Source organism: Misgurnus anguillicaudatus, chromosome 7 (genome assembly GCF_027580225.2).
Source record: "Misgurnus anguillicaudatus chromosome 7, ASM2758022v2, whole genome shotgun sequence".
NCBI lineage: Eukaryota > Metazoa > Chordata > Actinopteri > Cypriniformes > Cobitidae > Misgurnus > Misgurnus anguillicaudatus.
Genome location: NC_073343.2, coordinates 34,983,505 through 34,995,183, shown reverse-complemented (window position 1 = coordinate 34,995,183; position 11,679 = coordinate 34,983,505). Strand labels below are relative to the sequence as shown.

Genomic DNA, 11,679 nt, shown 5'->3' with positions numbered 1-11,679 from the left:
TGAGTTTTATATTGAATTCTTTGTGTTGCATGTTGAATGGTGTTTGTGACATCATACCGTAAAAGTGATGTCGCATCTAGAGTGGATTTTATTACTGACCAGACCACCCTCCTTTCCAAGGAAATACTTGAATTGTTGTTTTTTTGTTGGCTTCCCAGAGGAAAGCCTTCATGAAACTCCTCGATGTGTCTGTAGGCCTGTCCCCAAGATACCTCAGACCTGAGACAGATGGAGTGATTAAAAGCACAAAACTTTTTACAGCAATGAAGTACAAGCTTCAGTCCTTTTTAGTGCATATTTCGCTATCAACCATCATTATTGCCATGGTCTGGTCAATGTATTGAATGGCCCTTCTGTACATCTCTGGTTCCAGAAGTATAAGAACATATAGGTGCCATCAGATGCTGATCTAACTCTCATTTGACTTGGACTGCTACAGTTTGGATTACTACTTACTGTAACTTTGAGTTTACTAACCTGCTCCTTACTCCTGTTAGCTCCTCAGTCTCCTGGTTCTCGTGTCCACCTGTGCTCCAGCTCCATCATCATCTGCCATAAAGATAAGAATATTGCCATTACCTGCGTGCGTGTGTGTGTGTGTGTGTGTGTATTACTCACCGGCCAAGATCTGAATCATCATCTCTTTATTAAGCAATGTTAACTTTATTAAACTTTGCCCTTACATGTTTTTTAATGATGGGTTGGATCTGTTTTACTGCTCTCTGAGTCTGTGTTTCATGAGCTATGAAATATAACAAACAAAGACACATTATTATGAACAGGTTATGGTTATGGTGTATGTGGGTCAGTGGTTCTGTAAACTGCTGGTTTATGAGGGATTATCTGAATTCTTTAAATTTTAAGGTGGTTTAACAACAGTAGGGTTTAAATTCTTCTACACTAAAAACTAGAAACTAAATCACACATAAATGTCAAGAGGGCTTCTTATGGAAAAGAATGAACTGTGTACATACAGACAGTATATAATATACTGTTTTCTTAATATCAAAAATCAAAAGTAACTTTTCTCATTTTATTTTATGATATTTGATGCTATGATTATGAATGTCAATCTTAATGTTCAGTCTTGTTACCAATATTATTTCTCTGATGTTATTTAAAATAAAATAAAAAACACTAGAATTTGCTCAGTGTCTTTGTGCTATTAGCACAAATTTAATGCAGCTATATTTCATGTATTAACTAAATCTATGCTAAAAATTCAGTCCTGTTACTTTCAGTCCTGTTACCAAAATGCCTCCATCCTACATTAAGAAACCATTAAAAAAATAAACTAGTTACCCAAGATTAACCAATACTCATTTTGAAAAATAAAATGTGTGTTTTAGGGTTAAAAAAGATAAAAATTTTACTTAAATGGCACCAATTTGATCGAATGGCCCTCCTGTATTTCACAGCTTCATGACAAACAAGTGTAAAGATGCTAACAGCTGCACCAAATCTCAACTCTTTTAATGTGAAACATTTTAAACATGAAGTGAATTCATCTTGTTTTCTAACGACTATCTCATGTGTCTTTTCTGTTAAGATCTTATGAAGTCAAACCATGTGAAGCATTTAAGCACACACATGCAAATATGCATCAGACTTTTCCAAACAAAATGAAAGTTTCTAATCCTCCAACCAACACATACTGTACTGAAACCATACTGTATATCAAACACATCCACACAAATAGAAATTACTTTAGTGAACAAAGAATTTTTATAGAAATTGTTCTAGTATAAATCTGTTGGATCTCCACTTATCAGCTTTATAAAGGAGTATTATTGTACTGGCATCTTAAACTTCACCTGTACTTCTGTTGTGTTATTGTAAATGTAGGTGATGTGATGTCAATATTCAGAAGTCATCGTCCAGGTCGTGTGATTAATAAATACACTCTCACTCGTACATTTAATACGTTGTTGAAAGTCACTTTGGATAAAAGCATAAATGAAATGAAACTTTAATTACTTTCAACTCTGACTGAAAAACATCAGATATCACACAATAACAAATAGGAATTACTGGTTTAATAAATGTTTGCGGTTTTCACAGCCGTACAATAAACCGAGTAAATCACAGAAATACAGGTTATGAAATTGTTGCATAAAATGTATCACATCTAGTGATAAGTCCATGTAATGTACAAGGAAGTATAAAACATACATACATACATACATACATATATATATAGTAGATAACTATAATAAATTGGCAAGATGTAAACAGTTCAAACATATGTGCATATACGACGCCTGCGTCAGAAATAAAAACAATAATGATGAAACTGAAGGCATTGAACCATGAAGAAAGTCCATGTAGTGTCATCCAGTTATCAACATGTCCATGGCTGTGTGTTTTTATCAAATACAATTCAGCCCTACCGAGTGCTTATTCAACTAAATGAACTCAAAACAAATAAGGCACTTTATGACCACACGTGAAAAACAATCCTACATAAGTTTTGTAACCGCTGACACGGGGCCGTGAGTTGCGTTTCCAATCTCTAGAAGATTGGCTTTCTCTTCCTTAAAACGTCCAAGTGCTTGGAGCCAAGTGCTTGAGCTATCTTAACAGCTCACCTGTAAACATGAAGACGTGTTTGTTTGTTTGTTTGTTTGTGGATGTTTCTCATTTGGTGTCTAGCTGCTCCAGAATGGAGTTGTTCTCCTTCTCAGGGGTCTTGACGCTGTCTGTTCTCACGATGCAGGTGGGTCGATGGCGGTTCAGCATGAGGATAAGTTGCTGCCGTTCGTGTTTCAGCTCTTCGATTTGTGCTTTGAGTTCTGAGTTCATCATTTCCAGACGCTCCGATTCCTTCAATGCAGGAGATGAGAGAGAATATAAACTCTATACTGTATATATACTGTAGTATTATATAGTGTAAAGAACTGTAGTATATAGCGTAAAGTATTGGAGTATATAGTGTAAAGTACCAGAGTGTACAGCGTAAAGTACTGGAGTTTATAGTGTAAAGAGTACTGTAGTATATAGTTTAAAGAGTACTGGAGTATATAGTGTAAAGAGTACTGGATTATATAGTGTAAAGAGTACTGGAGTATATAGTGTAAAGAGTACTGGAATATGTAGTGTAAGGTACCGGAGTGTATAGCGTAAAGTACCGGATTGTATACAGCGTAAAGTACCAGAGTATATAACATAAAGTACTGGAGTATATAACGTAAAGTACCGGAGTATATAACGTAAAGTACTGTAGTATATAGTGTAAAGAGTACTGGAGTATATAGTGTAAAGAGTACTGGAGTATATAGCATAAAGTACTGGAGTGTATAGCATAAAGTACTGGAGTATATAGCATAGAGTACCGGAGTACATAGCGTAAAGTACTGGAGTATATAACATAAGGTACTGAAGTATATACGTAAAGTACTGGAGAATATAGCATAAAGTACCGGAGTGTATAGCATAAAGTACTGAAGTATATAGCATAAAGTACCGGAGTATATAACGTAAAGTACCGGAGTATATAACATAAGGTACTGGAGTATGTAGTGTAAAGTACAGGAGTGTATAGCATAAAGTACCGGAGTGTAAAGCTTAAAGTAGCGGAGTATATAGCGTAAAGTACTGTAGTATATAGTGTAAAGTACTGGAGTATATAGGGTAAAGTACCAGAGTATATAGTGTAAAGTACCAGAGTGTACAGCGTAAAGTACTGGAGTATATAGCGTAAAGTACTGGAGTATATAGTGTAAAGTATTGGAGTATATAGCGTAAAGTACCGGAGTATATACTGTAAAGTACCGGAGTATATAACGTAAAGTACTGGAGTATATAGTGTAAAGTACTGTAGTATATACTGACCCTTTGTAAATACTCGGTTCTCTCTTTCTTTTTGTTTCGACATCTTGCAGCTGCAACTTTGTTTTTCTCTCGTCTTCTTTTCCTGCGTTCATCCTCTTCATCTCTCTGTATGAGGGGAAACAACAACAGTTGTTTGTCATACTTATATACTCCAATGTACGTTGATGAGTATTCATTTTATTGATCAGATACCAGTGTTCATTTAGAAAAGTTTAATGATCCAACATGTTGTCATTTATTAAATACATCTTTCACTACGTTAAGATTTAAGATGGTAAAGTCTCATTTAGGGGCACCAAACAGACGTTTTTTTATCACAAATCATTAATGGGATAGCTCACCCAAAAATTTTAATTCTCTCATCATTTATTCACTCGCATGCATTTCTTTATTCTGATGAACATGAAAGAAGATATTTAGAGTAATGTTTGTAAGCAAACCGATCATGAGCCCCCTTCACTTTCATAGTAAGGAAAAAAACTCAGCTTGACCTAACTAGATCTATTGCTAATGAAATTTTGAACTATTGAATTAGAGAATAAAATCAAGGCTTATTTTGTAAGGATTATAAGCCTGTGACATGCGTGTGTCACTTCTACAGTCAGACCACTAGATGGAGTCACTGCAGTTTAGTAAAAATATAAAGCATTACCAGATGTGTTCTCTCAGAAGACAACATCACCTGCAATTTGCTTTAAAACGACTGTGTAGTTTCTGATTTCTTGGCAAAACCCCCAAAAATTCAAACAATCATCTGATGTTGAGTCTGTTTATCACTTCAGCAGCCAGATAAGAAATAATAAGAAGCCTTTGATGTCATTGTGCTGCTGTTTTAAAGTTTCATTACTGAATCTGTATTAACCTGGAGATAAGTTAACATCATTATGGTTTAATGCAAACATCACTCTGATGCAAATGTCTGGAAGATGCTCACCTCAGTTTTAATGGGCAGCGTCCGTTTGCCCAGTTTTCCTAGTAGATGTAATGGTGAGAGTAAAGCGCCGAGGTTACAGAGGTCGGCATATTTGAGTGGGTCAGTTAGTGTGGTGGCAGAGATGCCCGCTAAAGGCCCGAGGCTTGGCAGCGAGCCGGCCGTCACCGAAGGGTCAGGAATCTGTCCGGGCATCATATCATAAACACCCGTCACCACAGCTGAAGAAAAGAGCAGAGAAAAAACATCAGCTCAATGTAAAAATATAACAATACACAATAATATACAGAAATATTCAGCACGCACGCATTATTAAAAAAACCTTTTCAGGTTTTGATCATGAGACACATCGAAATGATTAAAAAAGTGCTCAGCCCACAAGTTTACTGGATCTGATGTTGGTTAATTGTTGCTTTGTTGTTTTCCTCACTTTTGTAAGTCACTTTGCATTAAAGTGTCTGTTTAATGCATGAATATTTGCTAAATATTTTCCCTTCACAAAACACACTGAGACATTTGGATTCATTTGCTTCTTATAAAAACATCAAACAAAAGCTATTAATGTCCCCGGATAAAAGTCAGAGATCATTTTGTACAGTCATGCTTTTAGTCATCATGAAAGGATTTCATTAAAATATTATTCCTCCATCTAATGTTATGTTGTAACATCTCACAAAAACCTTGTCTATGTTTCAAGATTCATAGAGATGTTTATAATACAGCAGATCATCACATTTAGCGAGTCAATATCTGATCAAGATGATCTTAAGTATGTTTTAATTTTTGAGCATTTCATAATATATTCCAGTAAAATCACAAAACAAATGTGCCCTCATTCCTGTTAGACATTCACTGAAGTACAGCCAGTTATGATTCATTAAAACCAAAACTTATATTGGTGCAGATAAGATCACAAAATCCCCTGACCAACAGGACATGGTGCAATGAAATGCAACAAAAAATATCTTTTCAAATTATTTCAGCTCATTATTATTCATGAGCTAAGCCTTCTTTATCTTGTGATGATGTCACATTCATCTTCTCACACAAAACTCGATTATACAGCATTACAAACACGTTTGTCTTTAGAATGAGTTCAATCTGAAGAATTTCAGAGGAGAAATCTCTTTTATTAATGTTGTATATTGTTTTAAATGTGTCTCTGTCTCTTCTGCACAGAATATTTTTCTTATATTTGTTCAATGCAAAAAATCAGAAGTGGACCCTGACTCATTCCCCTTAAATCTGTGGATTAAAAAAATCCCATCCATCAGCCAAGATCCTCCCCTGAATGTTTCCTCATCTGAATCTGTGCGCTGTTCTCCGTGTCAGCGCAGAGGAATGTGGCCGCAGAAGAACAGGACAATGCCATGAGCTCCACAACTTCCCGAAAAAACTCATTCAAGAGCTGCCATATGTGAACTGAACAAACCACTGAACCTAAATGTTGCTCTTCAGCACGCCATTCATCCTGCGCTGACATAAAACATACTCACAGAATACTGTTAAAGAGAGATAAGTTACTTTTCTAAAAGACTGAACTTGTGACTTTTTTGTCTGATGGAGGTGAAAAAAATCTCATAGACTCTCAGTGAAAGATGGACCGTCACAGTGACATGAGATGAGCTCACCACAGCAATCTCATGAAAACATTCAGAGCTCCTTACTGTCCGCAAAGCAAATCTGATACACCTAATGACAAAAACACAACCTGAAATCTGATCTAAGAATCATTACAAAACATCTGATTTTATTCAGTTTCACACCACATATGATAGATGTGGTGAACAAAACCCATCAAACGGTAACCTCAACGTCTCGGTCTGAGATACGTCTGATATCAGATTTCACTGCTTGTAAACACTCAGATCAGAAAAAACAAATCTATATTCATCCTTTATTATATATTCATTTACATTTCATGAATTTCATCTATTAATAAAGATCTTGAATATGAGTTCAGATTAAATTGGAAACACACAGAAACACACACCAGACGTCTCTGATGAGCTCCGACAGACAACACAACACAATCTCATCACAATTCATATGGATTTTACGTGGTGCCAATTTGTATGAATTCATTTAGGGGTGGGATTAGGGGCGGGGTATCATTATTGTTTTTTCTAATACTTATAATGATGATTCACTTCTTAAATCTTCCTACTTACTGGCCAACTTGTAAATATCTGTAAGATCAGTTGGACAGAAATAAATATGAATGGCTTTGAGTTGTTGTGATAAGAGTCGTGTAAAGTTCACTTTAAAGGTGCAGTGTGTAGATTTTAGTGGCATCTAGCAGTGAGATTGTGAATTGCAATCAACGGCTCAGTCCACCGAAATGCATAGAGAAGCTACGGTAGCCACCACAGGACAAACATGTTGTCTAGGACAAAATACAGAACTAGTGACAAAACGCACTCTGTAGAGCAGTTTGTCCATTTAGGGCTACTGTAAAAACATGACGGCACAAAATGGCGGCTTCCATGTAAGGGGTGTATGTAGATAAAAATGGCTAGGTAAACTCTAAGGTAATAAGCACATAACAGTTCATTATACACCCATGATAATATAGTTATGTTTATTAGTTTGCATTTCTGTCATTAGATACTTCTAAAAGTTACACACTACACCTTTAATACAATGAATGAGATTTCTCCTGATATCTTTCTAACCTTCATTCATTCTCTGACCTGACCCAGTGCAACTTCAGGTCAATCACATTTCAGCAGACTGAAGAGATTTTTATTGAGGTCTGCATTCAATTCACACTTCATGTGCACACTAAGCACCAATGCAAAAATGACCTCCACAGTAAAAATCACATTCAGCACACATCCAAACAAAACTTCATAGAAACCAGGAATGACAAGCACATATTGAGGGAATGACTTGAAGGATTGGGATTAATAAACAGAATACAACAGTGTTCCCTTTGTTTAAACTTTCACTGGAGATCTCCTCACTAATATTAACACATGATGTAGTCACACTGTGTTGCTCTGATTCATTGAATATTGAGAATAGCAATTCTGTAAATATCATAAAAGTGCTGTAGAATGTAAAACTGTATTTAAAGGCATAGATGAATAATAAGAGTTGTGTACATGGTATCGTGAGCCTCAAACATGATTGTTTTCTATGTAAACCTTGTGCATGCAAAAGACTGCTGGAAAACAGACGCTGAGTTAGCGTTATATGCAATTGATTATTCCTCAAAATCTGTATCTTCATCTTATACAGACTCAAACATAAGATCTGTTTACACACACACAGAGCTACTGAAGGAGAAACAGCCAATCAGAACAGAGCTCAACATTATTATTCATGACCCTTACAAATAAGGTAATAATAGACCATTTCATTATAAAGCAATTCCAAGGGTTGTAAATGGACATGTAAAACTGATTCTGGATCATTTTTGCACTTAATAAAGACTCAAACGTTCTATCAGAGAATAATTTAACAGATTAGTACAATGCATTCTTTGGCACCTTTAAGCATAAATCTATTATCTCTATTTCACACGATTCCACACAACTCAGCTGAATGACAATTAAATTATAACTGAACCTAAATGCCATCTTTAAATAAAGAAAACACAAACCTCTATAGACATTGTGTATAAGGAGGTAAAACACACACATGCGCCCATGCACACACACACACAACAGTGCATTCTGCAGTGGGCATCTTGGGAAAAATCCTGAGCTCCATTTTTACTCTGCAAAATGTTCGACTAATTTTTGTGTCAAAGTTCAGGCAGTTTTCACGCTTTCAGCTGATAAAAGTGCCTGAAATAACAGCACATTTCTTATTCATCACATTTATAGTCACACTAAAAAACACATTGAGAAGAATAAAGTCTTTAAATAGATGTGAAATCATCTAAACACATCCAGATTTAAATGGATGAATTGACAAGTAGTTTCATTCATGTGTTTTAGATATGTGTGTTGAAGCACAAGTGTGATCATTAATACACACGAAGTGTTCAGTAATTCAATTCATCTGTGCATCTACAATGCAGTGCTCTCCAAATGCTTCATTTTTTATTGTTTGAGGAATGATATGACTAATAAATCACTTGTAAACATACATTTGAATGAATGTCTTTGTATGTATCTCTTCAAGAAAAGAAACATTATGGAGTACTTTTGTGCAAAGGACTTTTGTAAGGGAATGTAAAGAATTTGACCTACACCGAAATACAACATATTTCATATTCATTTGAGATCATAACTTTTCTTTGTCCTGTATAAACCTTTCAAAACCTCAGATTTTTAAGACCCCACAATATTTACATAAAAAAACAATGTGGTGATGTTTTTCCTCAAACACCTTGTGTACATTAAGCTACAGTAGTGGAGTTTTCTGCGTGTACAGTAGTTAGTGGTAGTTAGATTGGATATTTCAGTAACATGATGCTGGTATCTCACATAACCAACCAACGTCAGTACTGCAAACATTTACAAGATACATGAAAATAAAGTAAATGACCTTTGGTGCCCTTTGTAGATAAACACCAAACAGAAAGCATTTTCAGCTGGGTTTCAGTTCCACTCAAAAAGAAGTGGGTGATAAAATCTGGAAGCTAAATGTGAAACTCATTGCATAACAGTTCTGTTATAACTATCTGTAACAAAAAGACACTGACCTGTACAATACTGACAGCTTTAGTTTTAGTTTCATTATGACACACAACTTTACACACAATGATGCTAACAGTGAGAGAAATATAAAACCTGATAGACTTTATAATGCTAATCTATACTGAGGTGTAATGCTCCTTAAAACTGTATTTAGTCATGAGGAAATGTGCAAAATATTTCATAAACAAACACACAAATATGAGAAGAGACTGATGTGTGACTGATCAGAACAGAAGCATCACTTCTGCTTGGGTTATGTTCATTGTTGGAAAATAATGTAAAATGTTAATAGAAAAAGTGTCTACACCTCATTTAAGCTATTATAACTATTAAATAGATATGCAAATAAATGCTTTGTTTGCTATTATGTCATTGTAAGTTTCTACACTTTTGTCTTTTTGTGCACTGATAATCTTTTTGATTATGATAATCCTGTAATCTGTATTTATGTAATAGGCTAAATTTAGAAAATGCAACACAGATACATTTTCACTAAATCCCATACAACAAAAAAATAGATTTTCATATTTCAAAATATAAAAAAAATGTATGAACTGAAATATATTTTGAAATATGTTTAAAAAAATAGTTTTCACCAATATATTTTTGGCTATTTTTTGTATAATTTAAATACATTTTAAAGCATTAATATTCACTTTACATTGAAAGAAAAACTTTGTATGTTAAAAACCTCTAAACATAACAGGTTTGAAAGAGTAAAAATTAAATATATTTTTAACTGCAAAAATACTTAAAATTTTATATTTTATACATTTTATACTTTTATATTATGGCCAGGAAAAAATATTTTTTGCCTTATGGGTTGTAAAATTAGAAATGTATTTGTTGCCCCTGAAATATTTTGAAGGTTAAAACTGAATATATATTTTACATTTTAAAATATATTTAATTGCGCTTTACTTTCTAAGAAATGTATTTAGCATATATTTAAAACATATGTTTACATTTTAAAATATATTTAATTAAGCTTTACTTTCTAAGAAATTTAGCATACATTTAAAACATATTTTTGGCAAAGGAATTTATTTTATTTTTTTTTTGGCCATATGGTCTCGACCACCGGACCTTACTTAATGTTTTAACCTAAAATCTTTAAGATAATATCAATACACCAACTGCAAAAAAGTTCAAGCGTATTGACACTTAAAACCGGATCTGTTTAGTAAAATAAAAAAAATAATATGATAATAAAAATGTGTATGTTAGAATGCACGTGCGCCACGCCCTATAGAAAGTGTGTGATCTTAAAGCGGAAGTGCCTCTTATGTAACATGAACTTCATTCTGTCTTGCCTCATCATCATCATCATCACCACCACCACCAGACATCAGTGAATGAAGATCAGACACATCTGTCCATCTGTACACACAGGTAATAAAGTTCATATGCAACAACACAAACACTACAACACAGTGAATGTGCTTTAATATCTCACGCATATCTCTCATAAACGTTGGATATTTTTTTTAAACTGTAACATTTTGTGCTGCACACACCGGACTGCGTTTCAAACCCCACCGAGTTCCCTTGATAGGCAGCATGCTTGCGCATCACAGTCGCGCTGCAGCGTTTCTGTGCGCGCTCGAGTCTGCCGCGTGCCCAAGATGCGCAGAAATGCCGTCTAGTGAGGCTGCTCGCTTCATTTTGGGACACATCCCCGGGAGAAATGCGCCGTTTAAAAGAGAAAGTTGCAGAAAGTTGCGCGCTTACCTGACTTTGGTCGCGAGGCGAGCGGATGGAGTCCCTTTCTGACGTCAGCCTGAGGTCGCGAGTAGATCTTGAAGAGCGGGAATCGTTGCATCAGCTCGTGTCTCGAGCGCGGATCCCTGATCGGGAAGATCGAGGAATGCGGAAGTCAGACGTCAGCAGGGAGGATGAGGAATGAGCTGCACGCGTGGAGAAGTCAGGAGCTCCACCCCTTAGAAACCAAAAAACAAACAACAGAAGCCCCTGCTGCATTAAGTGATGGAAGCATACTGAGACACAAACCATTGACATGTTATCCCAAAAAATAATCATGCTCAGTGGCGAGGAAACTGAGTGGACCTCAATGCCTACTCTTACATCATTTTACAATACAGTAGTGGTTAAATGGATTACATTATGGTTTTTGAGTCATGGGTTGGTTTAGCAAAAAAGAGAAATAAGGAAAATAAAATAAGAACAAATCTAGAAATTATATGATTATAGAAACGAACAAAGTTACAAATAAAGTCTTAACATTAGTATTTAGGAACAAGAATC

The 11,679-nt window shown here is 35.1% G+C and overlaps 1 protein-coding gene across 1 annotated transcript; it reads right to left on the bottom strand.

Annotated features, from left to right (window-relative positions):
* Positions 1 to 2,021: 2,021 nt before the first annotated feature.
* Positions 2,022 to 11,454, bottom strand: jdp2a (Jun dimerization protein 2a). Its single transcript, XM_055173180.2, has 4 exons — positions 11,146 to 11,454; positions 4,766 to 4,983; positions 3,832 to 3,936; positions 2,022 to 2,823 (listed from the first exon to the last, which is right to left on the bottom strand). Exons 1-4 carry the CDS (start codon positions 11,234 to 11,236, stop codon positions 2,638 to 2,640), a joined length of 600 nt encoding a protein of 199 aa, XP_055029155.2. The 5' UTR covers positions 11,237 to 11,454; the 3' UTR covers positions 2,022 to 2,637.
* Positions 11,455 to 11,679: the final 225 nt, after the last annotated feature.

Coding starts and splice junctions, on each gene's coding strand:
- jdp2a (XM_055173180.2), bottom strand. CDS start 11,236: ATGCAACGATTCCCGCTCTTCAAGATCTACTCGCGACCTCAGGCTGAC. Junction 4,984..11,145: donor CGCCTCGCGACCAAAGTCAG/GTAAGCGCGCAA, acceptor TCTTTTCTTCAG/CTGTGGTGACGGGTGTTTAT. Junction 3,937..4,765: donor CGCTGCCCATTAAAACTGAG/GTGAGCATCTTC, acceptor CCCCTCATACAG/AGAGATGAAGAGGATGAACG.